Source organism: Phragmites australis, chromosome 20 (assembly GCF_958298935.1).
Source record: "Phragmites australis chromosome 20, lpPhrAust1.1, whole genome shotgun sequence".
Classification (NCBI taxonomy): Eukaryota; Viridiplantae; Streptophyta; class Magnoliopsida; order Poales; family Poaceae; genus Phragmites; species Phragmites australis.
The window spans coordinates 1,565,888-1,585,600 of record NC_084940.1 but is presented as its reverse complement, the minus strand read 5'-3'; the positions used below and the strand labels follow the sequence as shown (position 1 = coordinate 1,585,600).

The following is a 19,713-nucleotide window of genomic DNA, read 5'->3' as shown; positions in this document are numbered from 1 at the left end:
GTCGTCGCGTGGGCTGCTCCGCTCTGCTAGTGGATGCCCGCGTGGTGATGCGTGTGGATTTCCCCCCGCCGCTTGTGTAGTTGTGTGCATTTTCTGACCTGTGTAACCTGTTGTTGACAGTCTGACAGGAGTCCATCTTCCTCCTCTCCGTGTGCGAAGTTGAGACGAAAACTCCATCTAGAAGGCCCTCCAGTAGTCCAGTGCGACGTGAATAAACTATAATAATATCTATCAAATAATATCTATCAATTTGATAAGTAATCATCTATATTATAATTTACCTAGTCACCTATATTATTATGGATAGTTGATATGAGTTTTTTTTAATTGCTTACCATGTTTTGAGATATTAAGAAGTGTCATATATTTGATTAATGAATATTGCAATAATAGTCGTTAATGTATTAATGATCTAGCAACATAAAACCTTAGACCTTGAGTAAAGTGGTTTTGGTGATTGTTATGGTTATGTTGTTGGTTTATTGTTTGCTCAAGTAACTTAAGTAAGGAGGTAACGTACCAATCATGAGAATGATATGTGTAAGACGTGACTAATAGTTATAATCTATCTAGTGTGTGTTGTGTCAGCATAAAAGGGCTTCTGGGTAGGAGTTAGACTCGCATAAACTCTGACGGTGAAACCTAGTGAGTAGATGCATACTAGATTAGGCTCTGATTAGTGAAAAATGTTATTCAGTGATTTCTTAGCGGCATACTACTGGCGTGTGTTAAGTATTTCGTGAACACGGCAACCTAGAAGTTACTGACTCGTGGGGAAAGCTGGACAACCTTTGCAGAGTATTAAAAACAGTTATAATAGCCGTGCCTACGATTATGGGAGACTTGAATCCTCACATGATTAGTGGATTGTGGTTATGAATTCGGTTATAGTTTTGGTTATAGTACAGGGAGTACTAAACCCGTTATGATATGCAAGGTAGAGAGCTTTGTATGCTGGGTATTGGACTCTATGTGTTACATTCATTTAATATTTGTTTAATATTTTTTGAGTCCAAATATCGTTTCATTACTTGCATTTACGCAAATACACCATGTGTTAACCTATTCTTGCTGTAAGCTTACATATCATTTTCTTTCTCACACTTGTTGAGCACGTCATGTGCTCACACTTACTATTTTTTCTATATCATGCGATATGTGTGGTGCTGTTCAGTTAGTGAAGATGTTGAAGACTATCAAGACGAGGTTGTGACGTTCTAGACGTGTGTCTCCCGGACAGTTGCATGCAGTGTTGTTGGGCACCAATACTTTTGTTCCACTGCAAATATCTTCATAGAAGATAACATATGTCAATTGCTTTAAGAGTTTAACATTTATTCTATAAAAATATTACTTTTGTTACTTCACTTGTGACGTCCTTATGTGTGTTGAATATCCTGGGCACACATAAGTCGCATCTGGTTTTGTCTGTTAAAATCGGGTGTGACATATCATTATCATTGTGTTTGTAAACAATAAGTAAGGGCTAAGCTCGCGAACAATAATTGCACCATCGCTTGACTCTACCGAGGACCTATGCATTGTTAAGCATTTCGAATAACTCTTAAGTTAGACATCAACAATATTATCAAGGCTATAAGGATATGGATCATCAACAATTCAAGGTAAAGATAATACAAAACAATAAAAGATTCTACTTATCTAAACCCGACATCAACATCACTAAACATGCAAACCTACATAAGCGATGACTTATCAATTTAGACTCTATTTAATTCAAATAAAAGAGTGCAATATACTTATATGCTTGTCTTGCTGCTTAGCGATTACCTAATACTACCCGCACAACATTCATAGAGCTTAGGTAGATTGACGTCGCATTCACTCGCTTGGATCGACGGCGTAATGCTCTCTAAACAAATCAATAATGCATTGCATAAATAATCAAATGATGAAAAAATATGCATGTGATGCATTTGCATGCTTCAATATTTGTAGAGCGCCAGCTGTCAAAGGGTGAACTCCTCAAGCGGGGATCCGAAGGGACCCTCTTTGAGATTCAGCAGGGGGATGATTCTGAATCTGTTTTGCGGGTGAAATAAATGGACGTAAATGCGATGCAGGTGGAATGTAAGGATCGGATGTAGAAAGTAGTAAATGCTCAAGAGGCTTTTAGACAGGTTCGGGTCGCACTGAGCGTAACACCCTACTCCTGTATGTATGCTATAAATACTCTGGGAATGTCTCTCTGAGTGTTGGCTCGGTTACAAGAATATTTATCTAGTCTAGAGCTTCGGGCTCCTTATTCTTCGGTGATTTGAGCTTCTGTGCTTGTCTTTGCTGTTGTACTAAACCTCTGTCTTGCCTAACCTTTTCTTTTCGCCGGGGAGCCCGCCCCACCTTAAATACCCGCCGGGGAGGTAGCGTGCACAGAAAGGGATGGTGCGAGTTCCAAGGCACCATAAATGGAAAGCAACCATTATGGGCTGCTGCGCGAGGTGACGGGGAGGGTTGAAAACGCGCCCCCGTCCGGTCTTGTAGGTCATCATGCCGTTCTTCAACGGGCGTCGTGGGGAAGGCCCACCGGGCAGCCACCGAGCAGCCCGGCACGCCGGCCCGGTCTTGTACGCCTGACACAGCAGGGCGGCAGGCGGGACACCTTGGGCTTCGCGATGTTATCCCGAGGCGCGCCGGATGTCCCGCAATGGGACCCGTGCATTAAATGTCCCCACGCCTCCCTACCAGGCCGTGACAGGGACTGACAGCAAGCGTGGAGGAGCAGTTGGAGGTGACAGGCCACGCGCTCTCTTAAATACAGTATCAGACCTTTCACTGATTGACACCTCACCGCTGGACCTCTGTGGGGGCCACCAACGAAGGACTTCTCAAGCCCTCGGGGGACCGAGTGCTCAGGGGCCACTGTTCACGGCCACGAGCACTCTCTCCCGGAATTGGTTGTTCGGATCCTCAGAGAACCGAGTGCTCGGGGGCCACTATTCGCAGCCCTGAGCAACCTCTTCCCGATACTTGGCTTTTCTGGTCGTCGGAGGACTTGAGTGCTTGGGGGCCACTGTTCGCAGCCCCGAGCACTCTATTCCCGGGACTTGGTCTTCTCGGGTCATCGGGGAACTCGGGTACTCGGGGACCACTGTTCATGGCCCCGAGCACCCTCTCCCGGGACTTGGTCTTCTCGCACCTCGGGGAGATAATCCCCGCGGGAGGGCGCCACATGGCAACCTGCTGATATGGCCTCGGGACTCGGGGACCCCTGGTTCTTGTGTCACCAACAGCCTTGTTTCGAAAAATATTTACAAAAGACCACCAAATAATTATGGTTTTAAAGTTTGAAATCCCGAATAAGGTAACTTAAGTACATACAACCTTGAATGGCTGGCAGTCAGACCGATGTGGAGGGGACTGTCAAACCGTCGGCCTGCAGAAGATTTTGGCGTCTAGTGGTCGAACTGATGGTATGTCGGCGGTTAGACTGCTATCTGACGATCAGACCAACCCTATTGGCGCCACTTTGCGAGGCCACCTGCGAAGGCTCTGGCGAAACCTTCAACCACAAAGGGTGCCAAAATGCTCTATGAGACTAGTAGAGTGCTTCTAGGGTGATCCGTGTAACTTTCACCGAGCCAAACTTGGAAAACTCTATGGATGGGATCTAAGCTAAGGTTGAACTTGGGTCTAAATGAAATGAGGATCGATTCAAGCTTAGGAATGATGGAAAAACAGTATGAGGTGTCTCACCTTAGTGTAGAGAAGATTTTTATAAGAGGGGTTCACTCCGGGGAAACCCCAATTTGGAGATCGGACTCCGGGGTGGTGTAGGGGCTTTAGGTGGATGAACGCGCATTGAAACTCCCCTGATGATGAGGATGAAGGGAATGAGCTCGAGGAAGCGTTCAGGGAGCTCGAGGAAGTTCCCTCCGTCGATCTCCAGTCGTCGTTGACATCTAGGTGGTCTCTCACTCTCTCTTGGTGTGGGACTGTGGGTGAAGGGCGAGTGAGAGTGAGAGTGTGAGATAGAGTTGGTCGATTTCCTCAAGTGGAGCCTTTTGTGCTGTGGTGATCAGACCACGAGAGGTGTCGGTCAGATCGCAAGAAGCCCACGTGGCAAGCCTACATGGCTGCCTTCTGGTGGTCAGACCGCGGGGAATCCCTGTCAGACCGCAAGAGGGATCTTTTGCTGACTTTTCCTAAATTTACCCTATTTTCTTTCTTTTTTATTTTCTTCTTTTCTCTAAGGTATTTAGGGTCTTTCTATCTCTTCATAAACCATTTTCACTCTAAAAAATATCTAAAATAATAATTAACCGTATAAAACATAACACTATAATGACTATACATGTTTAATTACACAATTAGCGTTTTGGGATATGACAACTCCCCTAAGGCTTCAGGGGTCAACGGCCTCCGGGGGTCCATAGGCTCTGGAAGCCTGGGTCTCCGGGCTGACTCCGGTGCCTTGGGGCTTCGGAGGGCTCCGAGGCTAGTGGCCCACAGACATAGGCTGGCAGAGCTAGGGGTGTTGGGGGTCCTTGATGACGACCCCCAATAATCAATGACAGGTTTGGATCCAGATCCGTCACTAATGTATATTCATTAGTAACATGTTCGGAGTGATAGGGATTTTACTTGTATCTAATGAGGGTTATCAATTTTGTAAGGTAGTGAGGGATGTTGCACAGCTGGACGTATAAATGCAGTGGGTGCGGAATTACATATGTACTCGTGGAGAGCTAAATCAATTTGTTCCTTCGTCATAGCAAAGCTGTTAGATCTTTAGATGGGGAACTGTCACACCTGGTTTCAAAAGAACAAACCAGATGCATTCAACATATATGCTAAGATCATGTTCTATACATGCAGTGACGCCATGAGTGAAATCATTACAGTGTCATTACGTAATGATAAAATTCATTACATAAGGACCTGTAGGTCTTAAAAGAAACACTAAGATAAGCCTTCAGCGATAATGGGTCTTCCATCAACCACATGTGTTGTCTGGGGGAGCGCTAGGACATGGTCTCTGAGTCGAAGCCTTTCTTCTGGAACTCCACTTCATCACCAGGGTCAGAACAATAATTGGTCGCAATAGGGAAAAGGGAAAAGAAAAAAAGGTGAGTACATAGAATACTCAACAAGAGTGAAAAAAATATGATATGAGGGTTTAAGACTAGGAATGCTTGACTCTGGTTTACTACAACTAAGTCATTCTAACTTAGGACTCAAGAAGGTATAACAGTCCTATTTACTATGTGTGACGATAATACTGTAAAAGATACAGCTCGTCAGATTCCATCCGACTACCAAATTCGCCAGGTATTCCATACCCAGCTACCAACTCTTTGGGTCACCACCTCCCAACTACCAAAACAATCATCCAAGATTCCCACTAACTATGAAGAAGTCTGAGCTGCTTTTGACCATGAGCACGACTGATTTACCAATTTTATTTCTCTACAAAAATTATACAACTTTACCCACGAGTTGTGATTCCTGTGTTACTTCACACTTCTGGGGTGTAGAGCTGGGATCTCACTACAAGGTCTTTACAAAGCGCCTCCTAATCTGTATATACCCACTAAGGTTTCACCGCTAATAGGGATTCCATCCATTGCAGACGCCCCCTCTTGTGCCACTCAATATCCAATTGGTGTGTATAGAGTTAGGCGGACCACTAATTATTTAGCCAAGTTGTACTCATATTGGTCTCGTGGTTGTATTGTTGAGCTGGGTTACATGCTTCACAAACGGGTCCTTAGCATTTAAAGCATGTACTCGCATATTACCCAATGCACACACAACACCCATACCAACCAAACCAACCTGCATAGATCCCTATGACCCATGTTGCTACAAAAGACTACCTAATCTGGTTCATGTTGCATAGACACTTAATCAGGTTATTAAGTAACACACCCATATCCATGATAGCTTAGCTAAGCAAGCCTACCCTTGACTCTCCAACCCCAACACAGGTGACAAGGATAATCTAGAAAGTACTATTAAACCATAAACATGAGATTCATACTGACAAAGTATGCAAACAAACAAATAAATGACACACTTTCTTAAAATGAGATCAAAGTGGTCAAGGATACTTGCCTTCAATAACAGGTTGCTCACAAACGTCAAAGGTTTGCTCTTATAAGCTCACACACTGCTCGTCTCCTATTGCATTCACGAACACCAAAAATAAGCAAGTACAAACAACTAAGAATAATACACCAAACTATATCAAAAGGCTAAGACAAGCTTACTAACAAAAAGTACATGTTACTATGATCGCGTGAGCACAAGAATCGTCTAAAGTGAAGCTATAACAGAAAAGTTATAAGGATTTTTCTGTAAAAGAACACAGACCATTTGGTAAAAACAGAAAGGTCTAGGGCATATTTGTAAAATTTTAGGGACATATATATAAAAAAGTAAAGGTTTAAAGGCTTCTTTGTAAAAATGTAAAAGTTCAAGGGCTATACGCAAATAAATAAAACTACAAGGCTAAATGTAAAAATAGTAGCTGACATGAGTTCTACGGTAGAAGCTTTGAACGTAGACCCGGATACAAATCTTTCACTCACTGAAAAGTGAAAACCTGTGACAACCTTTTTATGAAAATAGAAAAATTTAGGAATCTAAATGCAAAATTACCTAATTAAAGAATTAAAAGATATGATGTCAGCATGCTAACTGGATTTGGTGGTTGACGTGGTTGACATGTGTCAACACATGGCACTGACGTGGACTTGCCACATCGAACAAAATGACGATGTGGCAGGGTGATTGGGCCACATCTATTTAAATCACGTGTGCACATTTTAGATCGGACTGAGGATATCTACTCAAACAAAAGGGTATCGCGAATCTAATCTAAGGCATATAACCAAGATTGAATGGTGGAGGGCGACTCTACCTTGGCTTTGGTGAGGGAGGACGGCAGCGGGTCAGGCACGGCGGAGGACGGCCAAAGAAGACTCAGGACGACGCTACGATGGCCAGACGACAAGAACGAGCAACAGGGAAGCACAGGCTGGAGTAGGCAAACTCTTTTAATGCGGTTGCGGGTGTCGGGGAAGACTAGGGAGCCTTGGCGATGGTGGGGCTTCAACAGAGAGTTTCGGTGGCCTCTGGAGCTCTATGCGGTGGCCGAAACTCGAAGGCAAGCGGCGGACGATGAAGAGTTGCTCATGGCGAACGCCATTGCAAGCTCAGATGGCTTCAGGGATGCGCGGAACGACTCGACGATGGCGAGGGTGGCTCAGCGGAGTTCGACGGTGACGCAAATGCTCTTAGGTGGGGGAAACCCAATGATATTTGGGGCTTTGGGTGCGGTGTAGCGAAAGGAACCTCGGACGGGGGTTTGATTTGAGTTTTATAGCCGCGAGGGGGGGGGGGAGACGAGAGAGTGCGCGCTTAGAACGTGGACGTCGTTGTGGCAGTTTCAGAGGGAGGGAGGCGATTGGCGCAATGAGAATGGGCGTCACAAGAACCCTGACGTTGATGCAACATCAAAAACACATTGGATCTACGGCTTGACCTCATTTCATGTTTTTTGGCCTGCACAAGCCCTTGTGCCAGGTCTTGGCACTGAGCCAGCTCACTGTCCACCATCTACTCTATCACCAGTACCAGAAGGTGGTTGTGACCCCAGAGCGATGGAGGTCACGATGGACGTGAACATCCTAATTCACGGGAGCGAGCCAACCCACACGAGTGCGCGTGATGGCCTACGATAGCCCACGGTAGCCCAAGTCGTGTGTAACTTTTTTTCAAAAGTTTTAATATAACTTTATCTTAAAAGTTTTGAGCTAAACTATTCTCAAAAGCTTAAACTAAACTTTTTTTCTGAAAAGTTTTTTAAAAAAATTCCAAAAATAGAAAGCCACTAGTTAGCACAGTCCTGGTGGAAAGAAAATGAGAAGGCTATCGGGAAAGAGGCGTGAGTTCGCGCGCGCACTAGTTAGCACAGTCCTGGTGGACGAGGCTCCGTGGGAGCCTGTACGGCATCCGCACGGGCATGACCAGCTCGTCCACGCGCTTGCGGGTGATCGGTACCAAGACACCGCTGGCGATCCCGTGCGTGACCGAGCTGCAAGGGTTCAGCGTGACGTTCCGGGAGAAGACCTCGCCTGGAAGCCAGTTCGACGTGACGTTCCGCTGCGGCACGATGGAGATTCCGCGCCTCGCCATCAACTCCGGCACGAGGATCCTCCTGGTGAATCTGCTCGCGCTGGAGCAGACCAGGCATCGTGACGAGCTACGTGGTGCTCATGAACGCGCTGGTGAACACGGCCGCCGACGTCGCCGTATTCCAGCGCCGGGGCATCCTGGACAACATGCTCTCCAACGACGCTTGCTTGGTCTGACAAACCAATGCCGTTGCATACAATCTGTGGTATGCTCCAATAATAGGAGGGCGAGCACATGGACGGTTGGAGGCTATTTGCTCCAATCAGATTTTCAGAGTAATACAATCACAATCAAATCATGTTGAAGTCACGGTTCAGATGCCAAGCTATTTTGTGGCAAGAAATGTCATATTCCATAACGTGGAATAGAAAATGGAACATGACTGAAGCCCATAAATGAATCTATCTCAAGCAAAAGACAACCATGAACCTGGAAATTGCAAGCTACAGTTAAACAAGTGGCTCAACCATGAACCCAAGATGAAAATGCTTTCACTGATCTTTGTATTGAAACACACGTACTTCAATGCATGCTGACTTAAGCATTATGAGGATTATGCGATGTTACACTCCATCAATTGGCATGCAACACATCCGCCAATGTCAGTTCAGCAACCAGATAATGTCTTGATATGGTAAGTCTTTTCAAGACTAATCACTGAAAATAGTACCGGAACATGCAGACTCTGAAGGACATGCATCAATGCCTTTTTTTTTTTCATAAACCCATCCTTAAAAGCCAATATGTAAAGGAGGTTTTTCAAATTTGATAAGGCATACAGTATGCGTGTACTTAAAGTCATGAAGAATCGATTGTAAACAAAAGCAACTTAGGACAATTTATCCCTTCTCTCAACAGACTGAAGACGAGAACAAGGGACCGTGGGGGGGGGGGGGGGGGGATGGTATTGATACAATGACACGTATTGGCATGCACCTTGCACCAAAAGATTAACTAGAAGTCTAAAATGTTGTATTTGGCAGGTAAGCTCTCAAGAGGAGGCAAGCAAACAGAGCCAACAAACCATGTGTTTAGAATGAATCACAAGTGGTTTATCCATACCACTCCCTAGACTAGCCTTCGGGGATATATATTCGATGACAAGGAATAGCCAGGGTATCTATTAGAGAGGCTTGATCACTGGTTAAGTGGCTATATATTGTAACATTATATGATGTACACCCTGCTAAGGCAACTTTAAAAGTACCAATGTTGGAATCATTAAAGTTAGCACACAGCTCTTGAATAGGAACACGCGGTAATGTAGTACTACAGAATACAGAGTAATAGAGTAACAACAGCACACTGACGAAAAAAACTGTCCAACTCAGCATAATGTAAACTTCTCTGCTAACAGCTAAGGAAAAAAATCATGTTAATCTAACTTGTCATTTGCTAGAAAGATATAACTGAATGAAACACGATCATGACATTGTTAAATTACAAAAGGAGAAAGGCTTCTGCATACTGCCAGGTTGATCTATTATATAAGAAGATGCAAAGTAATGTTAGAACAAAAAGGTTCCATGATGCTTCAAGAATAAAAAACAGTAACATGCATCCCAAGTGCGAAGTTACGAGTTCACAACACTCTGTAACTCCCTCGTAATATCACTTATACACAGATCATCCCCAGTTATCACTATTTGCTAAGAAAAGGAACAATTTGTGCAACTAATGGTACAATGGCTCACCACTTTATCAGAGCAACATAATGAAATCAGGTAAAAGACTGATGCTAGGCATATCGAACTAATGGTGCAATACAATGGCTTATGAAGTTTAGGAAAAAGCAATCACATTGATTTGTGAATCAGCTCTGTCGGTGATCTGGGAACCATGGGTTCCCGAGTCCCGAGGCCAGGACAGCAAAATGCCATGTGGCGTCATCCCTCGGGGACCATCCCCCTGAGGGTCGAGAAAAGACAGTTTCAGGAGTTTTCCGAGGACCTAAGAAGAGGCAGTTCCGGGAGGAGTGCTCGGGACCATGAACAGTTAGCCCCTGAGTACCCGGAGTTCCTCGAGGACCCGAGAAGAGGCAGTTCCGGGAGGGATGCTCGGGACCATAAACAGTTGGCCCCCCGAGTACCCGGAGTTCCTCGAGGACCCAAGAAGAGCCAATTCTGGGAGGAGTGCTCAGGACCATGAACAGTTGATCCCCGAGGACCTGAGAAGCCCTTTGCTGGTGGACCCCACAAGAGCTTCACGATGAGGTCACTTCCAACCATCGGTGGGAGGCCCGATGCTGCATTTAAGAGAGAGCGTGACCTGTCACTTCCAACCACTCCCCTCCCCACGCCTGTCGTACTGAGTATGTCAGTCTCTGCCATCGCTTGGCAGGAAGGCGTGGGGATATTTAATGCGACGGGTCCTATCGCACGTCATCCTGCGGGACCCATAAAGGAAACGGCTTAAGGATATCGTCGTTGGGCTCGAGGTGTATCACCTGCCACTCTGCCGTGTCAGATCTGCTCTGACCGAACGGGCATGCGAGGATGTTCGGCGGCTGCCCGATGGGCCCCCCTGCAACTGCTAAAATTAGGTGTAATGAGCGACGGGACCGACCGAAGGGCGCATTTTCAACCCCTGTAATATCAAACTGTATACCCATAATAGTTGCTTTCTATTTATGGCTTACGGGACTCGTGCCCCCGTTCTGGGCACGCCGAGCCTCCCCCGGTAGGATAAAAGGGGGACACTTCGTAGAAAGACAAGCTTTTGACAGGCTAAGTTGGAGCTAAGCTTGAGTAAGACGAACGGACCGAAGCTCAAGACTTGATAGATAGAGAAAAAAACCTTGTAATACAGAGATACAGAGAAAGGCATTCCAAGAGTATTAATAGCATATCATACACACAGGAGTAGGATATTACGCCCCGTGTAGCCCGAACTTGTCTAAAATCCCTTGTATATTTACTCCTACTAGCTGACGATCATCCGTCCCGCCTAGATCTCATACATTAGCATTAAATCCACGTACGAGATAAATCCAGAATCAGCCCCCCGGCCGAATCTCAAAGGGGGTCCCTCAGGATCCCCGCTTGCGGTGTTCATCCACCGACAAGCTCCATACTGCATAAGTGGTCAGGAAGATTTGAGCAGACAAATCACAACCATGGAAGACTCTGCTTGAACAACCAAAGCATATGCTAGGAGGCAACTAAACTGAAGCCCTAGCAAGAGGAGCATCAGCCACCAAACACAGTAAGCTCATGAAATTCAGGGTCCATCAAAGAAGCCAGGATTCTGATTAATACAGCATTCACGCATCTTGACTACAAACGTCAAGTCATTTGAACTCCATAAGGATTTATATTACATTTATGGAAACAAATGATCTTGTGATCCGGCAAATAAATCAGAACCGATTTTAACCAAATGTATTCAGCAGTTAATCTAGTGTCAAAACAACTAGAACAGACAGGCACAAACAATATTAGCTAACAACCTTGCTATGTATTTTTACTATAGCATGGCTGCAGTGACATGAAAACACATGAATGATGAATTGATGGAGCTTACCAAGCACTAATCCTCATCGTCTTCTTCTGAGCTCCCGACATCACTACTGTACTCATCGCTGCTGCTACTCCCAAAGTCAAGCTGAACAGCCTTAACCTGTATCGGCTCTCGGCCCATTGGAGCGACTGGCTGAACCGCGATAGGCGGCAGTGGCACAGTGGCTTGTGGCTCTTCACCCTTGACACCAGGTAGTATCCCATCCAGCGGCAGCGTGATTGGATCCCCAGGCTTCCATCCAGGCGGTGGCTTCAGCAACGCAGGTGGCAGAGTGATCGGTAGCATTGGTGGTTGCGGGGGCTCCTCCCGTGGCGGTGTAGGCTCAAACAGTGGCGCAGCCTCCACCTCCGCTGCGATCCCCTCCTTCACCTCCAAGGATTTCTTGGGCACCCCGACATCCAAATCCGCATACCGATACAGCTGCGACATCCGCATTTCATTTTCCTGTGGCGCAGGTGGCAAAGCCCCGCGCAGAGGCAGCCCAGCACCATGCTCTGGTGGAGCGAAGGTCGTGTAACTTATGCGGTGCGCGTAGGTCAGGATGTCGTCAAGGTTGAGCCTCGAGTGGAGCGACGCGCCGAAGTCGCCATCCGACACCGGCTCGGGGTCGTCAGCCGCGGCGGCGCCGCGCGGGCGCTTGGGGTCGCGCCGGTAGTCGGCGTAGTCGTCGACGAGGCGGTCGAGCACGTGGTGGGCCTCCCGCAGCTTCTTCGCGAAGGCGAGGAGCGCGGCATCCTTGGCGCGCGCCTCGCGGGCGAGTCGGGCGCGCTCGTCCTGCAGATCGAGGGTCTCCTGCAGCTCGGCGACGGCCTCGAAAAGCTGTGTCTGAAGGGTGGTGAGCATCGACAGCGCGTCCTTGGTGGACGAGATCGGGGACGGGAGCGGCGCGGAGGACGACGAGGGGAGGAATGTGGGGAGTGACCCCCGGTACGCGGAGATCCACGTGGCGCGGTTGGGCGACAGCTCGAATAGGTTCGAGGCAAGCGACGATACAAGGTGGAGCAGCGACTGCGCGCGCGGGAGCGGCGGCAAGAGCGGCAGCAGCGACGGCGAGGTGGTTAGGGTTGGGGCTGCGGCTGCGGCGGCGCCCGCGGTCAGGTTGCCGTGCGGCGGCGAGGAGGTGGGGTTCCCGGGAACCGGGTTTGGCGGAAGCGACGGCGACGAGGCGGCGAGCCCCAGCCTCGCCGGGGACGGTAGGTGCGATTGCATCCTCTCGGCGGCGGCGGCGGTGGACGCAGGAATCGGACGCGAGTTCGAGACGCGAGTGCTTAACAAGGTCGTTGGCGTAAGGCCCTCTCCTCTTAGTGGGCCTATGGGCCGAAACTTTTATAGTTTTTTTATATTTATGCCATTATAAATATCTTGATTTAAAATAGTACCACTCCGCTTCTATATTTGGAAAGATGTCAAGTACGGATGTTTAAAAATTGAATCGATGCCATTACATATATTTTAAAATTAAATTCATGCTATTACAGATCTTTTAAAATTAAATCCATGGTATTGTTTTAGTCTTCAAATATTTAAAATGAAAAATTTTCAAATAACGAAAGTATAGTAGTATATTTTAAAGTCATAATATATATAATGATATAAATCTAAAGAAAACAAACTTTTATGAGCTTGACTTGTGCGTAATCGGGCTTAGAAGCCCATCAAGTCCGCGTTAAAGGCACTCGACTACCGGCTCGCCCCTTCCTCTCAAATCTCAAAAGAAAAACCGCTCGCCCCTTCGTTACCAATCTTTTGGCGGGAGACGAGCACCGCGCGGCCTGCATTTCCCGCGCAAAGCAAAGCAGCCATGGACGGCGGCTCCTCCTCTCCGGCAAGCCCTCCACCGGCGGCGGCTGCGGAGGAGATGGAGGAGTACCGGAACTGGAAGAAGAACGCGGCGGTGCTGTACGACCTCGTCATCTCCCACCCGCTCGAGTGGCCGTCGCTCACCGTCCAGTGGCTCCCCTCCGAATCCCCGAGGACTCCCGCCCGTAGCCACCGGCTCGTCGTCGGCACTCACACCTCCGACGAGTCCCCCAGCCACCTCATGCTTTTGGACACGACCCTCCCGCTCCCGCCCCGCCTCGCCGCGGCCGCCGCCGCCTCGGGTGGCCCCGTCCCGGCCCCGTCCGTGTCCGTCCGAGGCGTGGCGCCGCACCGGGGCGAGGTCAACCGCGCGCGTTGCATGCCGCAGCGGCCCTACACGGTCGCCACCAAAACGTGCGTGGACGAGGTTCACGTGTACCATCTCGGCGACGGCGACGGCAGCGGGAAGAGCGGCGCCGATGTCGTGCTCAGGGGGCATGACGCGGAGGGGTATGGATTGGCGTGGAGCCCGATGAAGGAGGGCTGGCTGCTGAGTGGCTCGTATGATAAGAAGATTTGCCTATGGGATCTAGCAGCTGGGAGTGGAGCTCCTGTCCTGGATGCGCAACAGGTGTTTGAGGTAATGTCCCATTGGATGCTCCTGCGCTGTTTCCTTTTCTTCAACGTGTTCTTTTATACACCACCACTGCGTTTTTGTGTCATATATTTACAATTATTTTATAATTGCATAAGATGATGTGGAATTATTTAGTTTGTATGCCACCTGACTTCACTAACGATGCTACCTCTGTTCATGTGTTTGTATTATAAAATTGGCTTTGAAACAGTGAAGGTGTTGAGATACTATTTTAAGAAAATAGCAAGCTTAGGTACATACGGAGGGAAATTGGAGCGTGACTGTCTGACTGATACTGTTGATGTTTATATTATTCTGAAAACCTACTGGTTACCTTGTTAGTCGTTAGTAGATGATTGTTCACCTTGTGCTCTCCAAAAAATTGAAAAGAACCTTCAATGGCATTTCGTTTAAAATGCTCAAAGTTTGGACATTATTGGAAATCAGCCAATTGTTTGATTCCTCCGTTTTGCAAGTGACTCACAGCGATGCACTTTATACCCAACATGCCATTTTCTTTTCCTCCTATTCAATTGGCTGGTGGTCTCTGCGTTGCACAGAGAAGGGCCTTGTGCCCATTGACTAGTCAATCCAGGATAGAATATTGGACTAATTCCCTGTGCAGCTCCATTTGAAGAAGAAGCCCTCTGTTCTCATAGCCCCATTTGAAGCAAAAGTAATCATCACTTGGGTAATCATAAGGCCCGATCTGTCTTCCTGTGATCTATGTGAATACTAGGAGAAGTTGCATCGTTGTTTACAATTAGGGTTATTTCTGTTTTCAGTTATATAGGTAGCTTGGGTTCCTTGCGTTGAAATCCAAGAACTATGAACCGAGGAGTTTTTTTTCATATGGTCATGTTTTGCCAGACAAACTTCCAAACTCCACTCTCCTTCAGACATATTCTATATGTTTTCTGAAGTGAGTTTTGTGATTTCCTTTTTATGTTGACATGGAAATCAACCTCGGATTTTGTGTTCCTTTTTCTTGTGTACCCACAGCTCTATATGAGAAAAGGTAATGGACAGAAAAGCATGTCAAGCAACAACGTATCGATTCCTCTTATAAAACATTATCATTTACTTTTGAAGTCTCCATATTTTTTTTGCTTTATCCACAAGCTCCCAATCTAATATGTTTAGCTCTTTTATATCAGTTGGTAAACCAAGGTAGATAACACATCAATATACCACAGAAGCTCATCAGTGACGTGTTTGGGGTGATGGGTCCAGGATCCGTCACTAATACCGGTTATCGCCCACCACTGAAGCTCTTTTTTCAGTGTATAAGCCAAACATTTTAACTATATCTGACGAGAATGAGAATAAGACATCCATTCCAGACCTTTTGAGAACAAAGTGTATGTTATTCTCCATTTCAGACTGCTATCTCCATTTCAGACCTTTTGAGAACAAAGTGTTTTTGTTATTTTATTCTTGAAATAGTAATTTGCTCAGAGCAGGAGATATGCACTTCAACCTGTCAGTTACTCATCAATCAATGGTAACAAGTAATCATAATCTTCATACGTCAGATCAATGAACCTTCTTGATAGTGTTAGAAAGTTGGTCTCAACAAAACCCTCATTGGTTTTCTTAAGTAACTAATGTTTGCGTTGGTTTGTTACTAAAAGAAAAAAATGATTCAGATGAAAGTTTAGTTTTCATAACTTACTGAATTTGAGCGCGTATATCTTTTTTCAACATCTAGGAGTATTCATTACTTTGTTAGTGTTGTACTGGCTTTCTACCATGTTTGTTGTCGTAAAAAAACATATTTCTGTGAGCATGAGTTCCCATGGAAATGTACTGTTTGTTGCACCTGCTTTGTTTCCAACATTTATAGATATGAGGATAATTGTCATTAGTAATAGATAGGCCATATCATGTTTGTTTTTTAATTCTTATCTCACTTATCTAATAACTGCTACTATGAGATTTCATTCATTTAAAACATGTCAGAAGTCTTAATCTGGAACTGTATGAGCATTATTTTATATTTCCAATTCCAACATAAGGAAGTGCATAAGCTATCCCTTTAACTATGTGAGCAGGTTCAGGTTGACAATGCTAACCATCTTGCTCTTGCCAGTGTTATCTCGTTTCTATTCAGAGTCTTATGGATATTTGCTTTTGCAGGCTCATGAGGATCTTGTTGAAGATGTTGCTTGGCACCTGAAAGATGAACATATATTTGGATCTGTTGGGGATGACTGCAAGTTGATGATGTGGGACTTGCGTACAAACAAACCGGAACAATATATTGCTGCACATCGAAAGGAGGTAGGGGTGCTTTAATTAAGGATTATCAAACTGTATGTTGCGGTCTTGATGATCACATAATTGCATTTGCACAATACCTTCACATGTTAATTAACCAACAGTCCAACACCTTTTGTACATAGGGGTGGCATATTAAACAAGTTTTATAAAGCTATAAGATAGTGTTCACTCCTGCCGTCTTGCTTCTTTCATGAATCAATCCCCATCAGATAGTTTTGGCCTTTTCGGTTTATATTTGGACATTATATATTTGCCGTTCCTACATCTGGTACTAAATTTCGTTGGTAAGATAATTTCACATTTTGTGGGTTTTGAGCTGAATGGCAATGTGAAATTATACACAAGATTCAGTTATCTTCTCTCCGTTGTGATTAGGCAATTGTGATGCACTGATTCTTCTGCTGACCGTGCAGTTTGCTTTTGTAAAATTTCTGTTTGTTCATTATTTCAGTCTTGTCATTTCTCATGGATCGATTTCTGTTTGTAATGTGCATTTACTTTTCCAGGTCAACTCTTTGTCATTCAATCCATTTAACGAATGGATCTTGGCTACAGCATCCGGAGATGCAACTATTAAACTATTTGACTTGCGAAAACTATCAAGAAGCTTGCACACTTTTGACAGCCATGAGTACGTATTTTCTTACTCTGGGCTGTGTACTTCAGTCCTTATTTCCTCCGTAGTCATAGGATGTGTCCTAGCCAATTTACCAAGTGCATATACGCTATTCTTTTAGTTTCTTTATATTGTTACGGTATAGTTTGATGTTATATCTGATATGGCACTGGAAATCAATGTGTTGGAAAATAACAAGTGCCTTAATGGGGCAGTAGCAAACCTCCACTTGTGAAAGAAGATCCGCTATTTATGGTACTATTTGTTGGTAACATGTAGCTGGTCTATAACAAAGAAGATTCTCTTTTCTTTAATGCACAAAGTTCTCAGTTAAAAAGGTTCCCTTCAGAAAGTAATTGACTTATTAACTTGGTATACTTTGAATCATTGAAGCACACTGTATTAGTTACTCTATCTGTTTATTCAATTTAACTAATTTAAGCGTATGAAATTTTGTTGCACAATTTGCACCTGCAGGGGGGAGGTGTTTCAGGTTGAGTGGAATCCAAATTTGGCTACCGTATTGGCGTCATCTGCTGCAGACAAAAGAGTAATGATATGGGATGTTAATAGGTACGTTGAGTCAAATCAGCTCCGGAGTTCTATTAGATTTGTAGTTGATGTCTCTTTTTTTGTCCTACAACATTAACTACCAAAATGTTATGCCTTACATAGAAAATAGATTATATGAGATTTACCCAATTCAACAGCTTGAATTAGGCACTCTAAGGCCCTGTCTGTTTCGGATAGTAAAAGCTGGATTGTGATCAAAATCCAAAGCTGAAACAAACAGTTGGATTGTGATTACAATCCAAAAGCTGAAACAAACAACTGATTGGAAAAGCTAGATTGTTACAATCGAACACCTAGATTGTAACAATCCAGCAATCCACCTTCCATCAGATTGTAATAATCCACAATCCAGCTTTTAGAATCCAAATTTTGCAATCCATCTTTTTTCAATTCACAATCTATAAGCTGTTTTTCGCAATCGCCAGTTGAAATAAACAGACCCTAAGTAAATAGTTAACACATCTACAATTACTAACGGTATAAAGGCTAAATCTAGTTGTATAGGAATTGCCTTTGATAGCTTTTTAGGTGTATGAGCTCATGTGATTTGTGAATTTTTCATATTCATCGAACAGAATCTTTAGTGTTTTTTATGCTTGGTATGTTCTATTGGCATGACATATTCCTATACAGTTGAGGTAAAGGCCCGGATCTTATTGGTGATAATTTCTTTAGCTCGCCTCTTTGCTGACCGTCTCTCTCTTTTTTCCTTGTCTCTCTCTGTCTTGTGCTCTTCAGGATTGGAGATGAGCAGTCAGAGGAAGATGCAAATGACGGACCGCCGGAGCTGCTGTTCGTTCATGGAGGCCACACAGCCAAGATATCAGAACTGTCATGGAATCCTAGCGAGAAATGGGTCGTTGCTAGCGTTTCTGAAGATAACATCCTGCAGATCTGGGAGATGGCAGAAAGCATCTACTGTGATGACTACTATCTGCAGGATAATGACTCATGTCTCACCACATAAGAGGCACTTGTTCGGTGGCATATTTGGAGAGATTGTATGCAGTTAACTTATAGTATTCGAGATAGTTAGCTGTCATTTGAGACCCCCCAGGATTGATATCTTTTAGCAGCGACTCCTAAAAACCTTGTCGTGTCTCCATTTACCCTGTCTGGTTCTTGTTGGATTGAGCTTTTGTCAGTCCTGAATCCTGATCGGTTATCTTTCAGTGTTCACTCGATCACTTTCACTTGGGAATGCTCCTGGTTCAGGTCCTACAAACATGGTGCTCTTCATGGCTCCGCATCTCAATCATTCACTGCGCCCTGTCAGCTGGCTGTCACGTCCCAAGGCGAAAGGAAAAGGCGAGTTCAGAAGATGCTTGCAAGTTGCTACGAATTCGTAACTAGCAAGTTGCTACTGTACTAGTCTGAACATCAAACTTGCAAGTAGGGGGAAACAGCTGACCGCGCTCACCCCGGAAGGCAAAGAAACGTCACCGCCACAGCCGCGTTGGTGTATTTGTTCGGGGGGGCGAAAAGCAGCCACGTCGGCGTTGCGTTGCGTTGCTTAGCCGGGCCGTGGACCTCCCGCCGTACGCGCGGGGCCGATGCCCTGCCTTGATGCCCAGAAGAAGGGCGCATGCAAAAGGCAGCAGAAACCCGCGCCGCATGCAGTTCCTTCAGGCAGCCGCAGACGAACCGGTCCGCCCGGTGCAGCGCGCCAATCACAGCTTGCCTGGCTCCCCGCGCCTGCGAGCACGAGGACGGTTTCAGAGGCGCGCACGTACGAACCGGACGCTTTGCTCGCCACCGAGCCGAGCTGAGCTCAGCTGCCCCGCGTGGTCGCGGTCACTCACACTGTCAAAGCCTCCGCACATGCCGTCCATTCCCAGCCGTGCCAGTGTGCCACGCTACGCTGTTCTGCAAACGCGAAGGCTACTACTGTACTACACATGGGCGACAGAAGACTCGTAATATCGGATAACACTCACAGATATTCGAATTCATATTAATATTAAAATATAGATAGCAGTATAAAAGAAGACTATTCTATTCTATTTATTTCCCATCCGTTTCCACCGAGCGTAGACGCAGCTAGCTGCTCGTGTCACCGTGTGCTGCGGTGGGGGACTGGGCCTGCGTCCCACTAGCAGTAGCAACATCCGCGCTCTGCCGCTGC

The 19,713-nt window shown here is 45.8% G+C and overlaps 2 protein-coding genes and 1 pseudogene across 2 annotated transcripts; 2 read left to right on the top strand and 1 right to left on the bottom strand.

Moving 5' to 3' along the window:
• Nucleotides 1-7,987: 7,987 nt before the first annotated feature.
• Nucleotides 7,988-8,336, top strand: LOC133902308 (uncharacterized; annotated as a pseudogene).
• A 3,053-nt stretch (nt 8,337-11,389) lies between these two features.
• LOC133901801 (mediator of RNA polymerase II transcription subunit 4-like) lies at nt 11,390-12,982 on the bottom strand. Its single transcript, XM_062343307.1, has one exon. The coding sequence runs from the start codon at nt 12,886-12,888 to the stop codon at nt 11,689-11,691; it is 1,200 nt and encodes a 399-aa protein (XP_062199291.1). The 5' UTR covers nt 12,889-12,982; the 3' UTR covers nt 11,390-11,688.
• A 382-nt stretch (nt 12,983-13,364) lies between these two features.
• LOC133901800 (WD-40 repeat-containing protein MSI3-like) lies at nt 13,365-18,789 on the top strand. Its single transcript, XM_062343306.1, has 5 exons — nt 13,365-14,119; nt 16,256-16,399; nt 16,906-17,030; nt 17,493-17,588; nt 18,327-18,789. Exons 1-5 carry the CDS (start codon nt 13,481-13,483, stop codon nt 18,553-18,555), a joined length of 1,233 nt encoding a protein of 410 aa, XP_062199290.1. The 5' UTR covers nt 13,365-13,480; the 3' UTR covers nt 18,556-18,789.
• The last annotated feature ends 924 nt before the right edge of the window (nt 18,790-19,713 follow it).

Coding starts and splice junctions, on each gene's coding strand:
- LOC133901801 (XM_062343307.1), bottom strand. CDS start 12,888: ATGCAATCGCACCTACCGTCCCCGGCGAGGCTGGGGCTCGCCGCCTCG.
- LOC133901800 (XM_062343306.1), top strand. CDS start 13,481: ATGGACGGCGGCTCCTCCTCTCCGGCAAGCCCTCCACCGGCGGCGGCT. Junction 14,120..16,255: donor ATGCGCAACAGGTGTTTGAG/GTAATGTCCCAT, acceptor TTGCTTTTGCAG/GCTCATGAGGATCTTGTTGA. Junction 16,400..16,905: donor TTGCTGCACATCGAAAGGAG/GTAGGGGTGCTT, acceptor TTACTTTTCCAG/GTCAACTCTTTGTCATTCAA.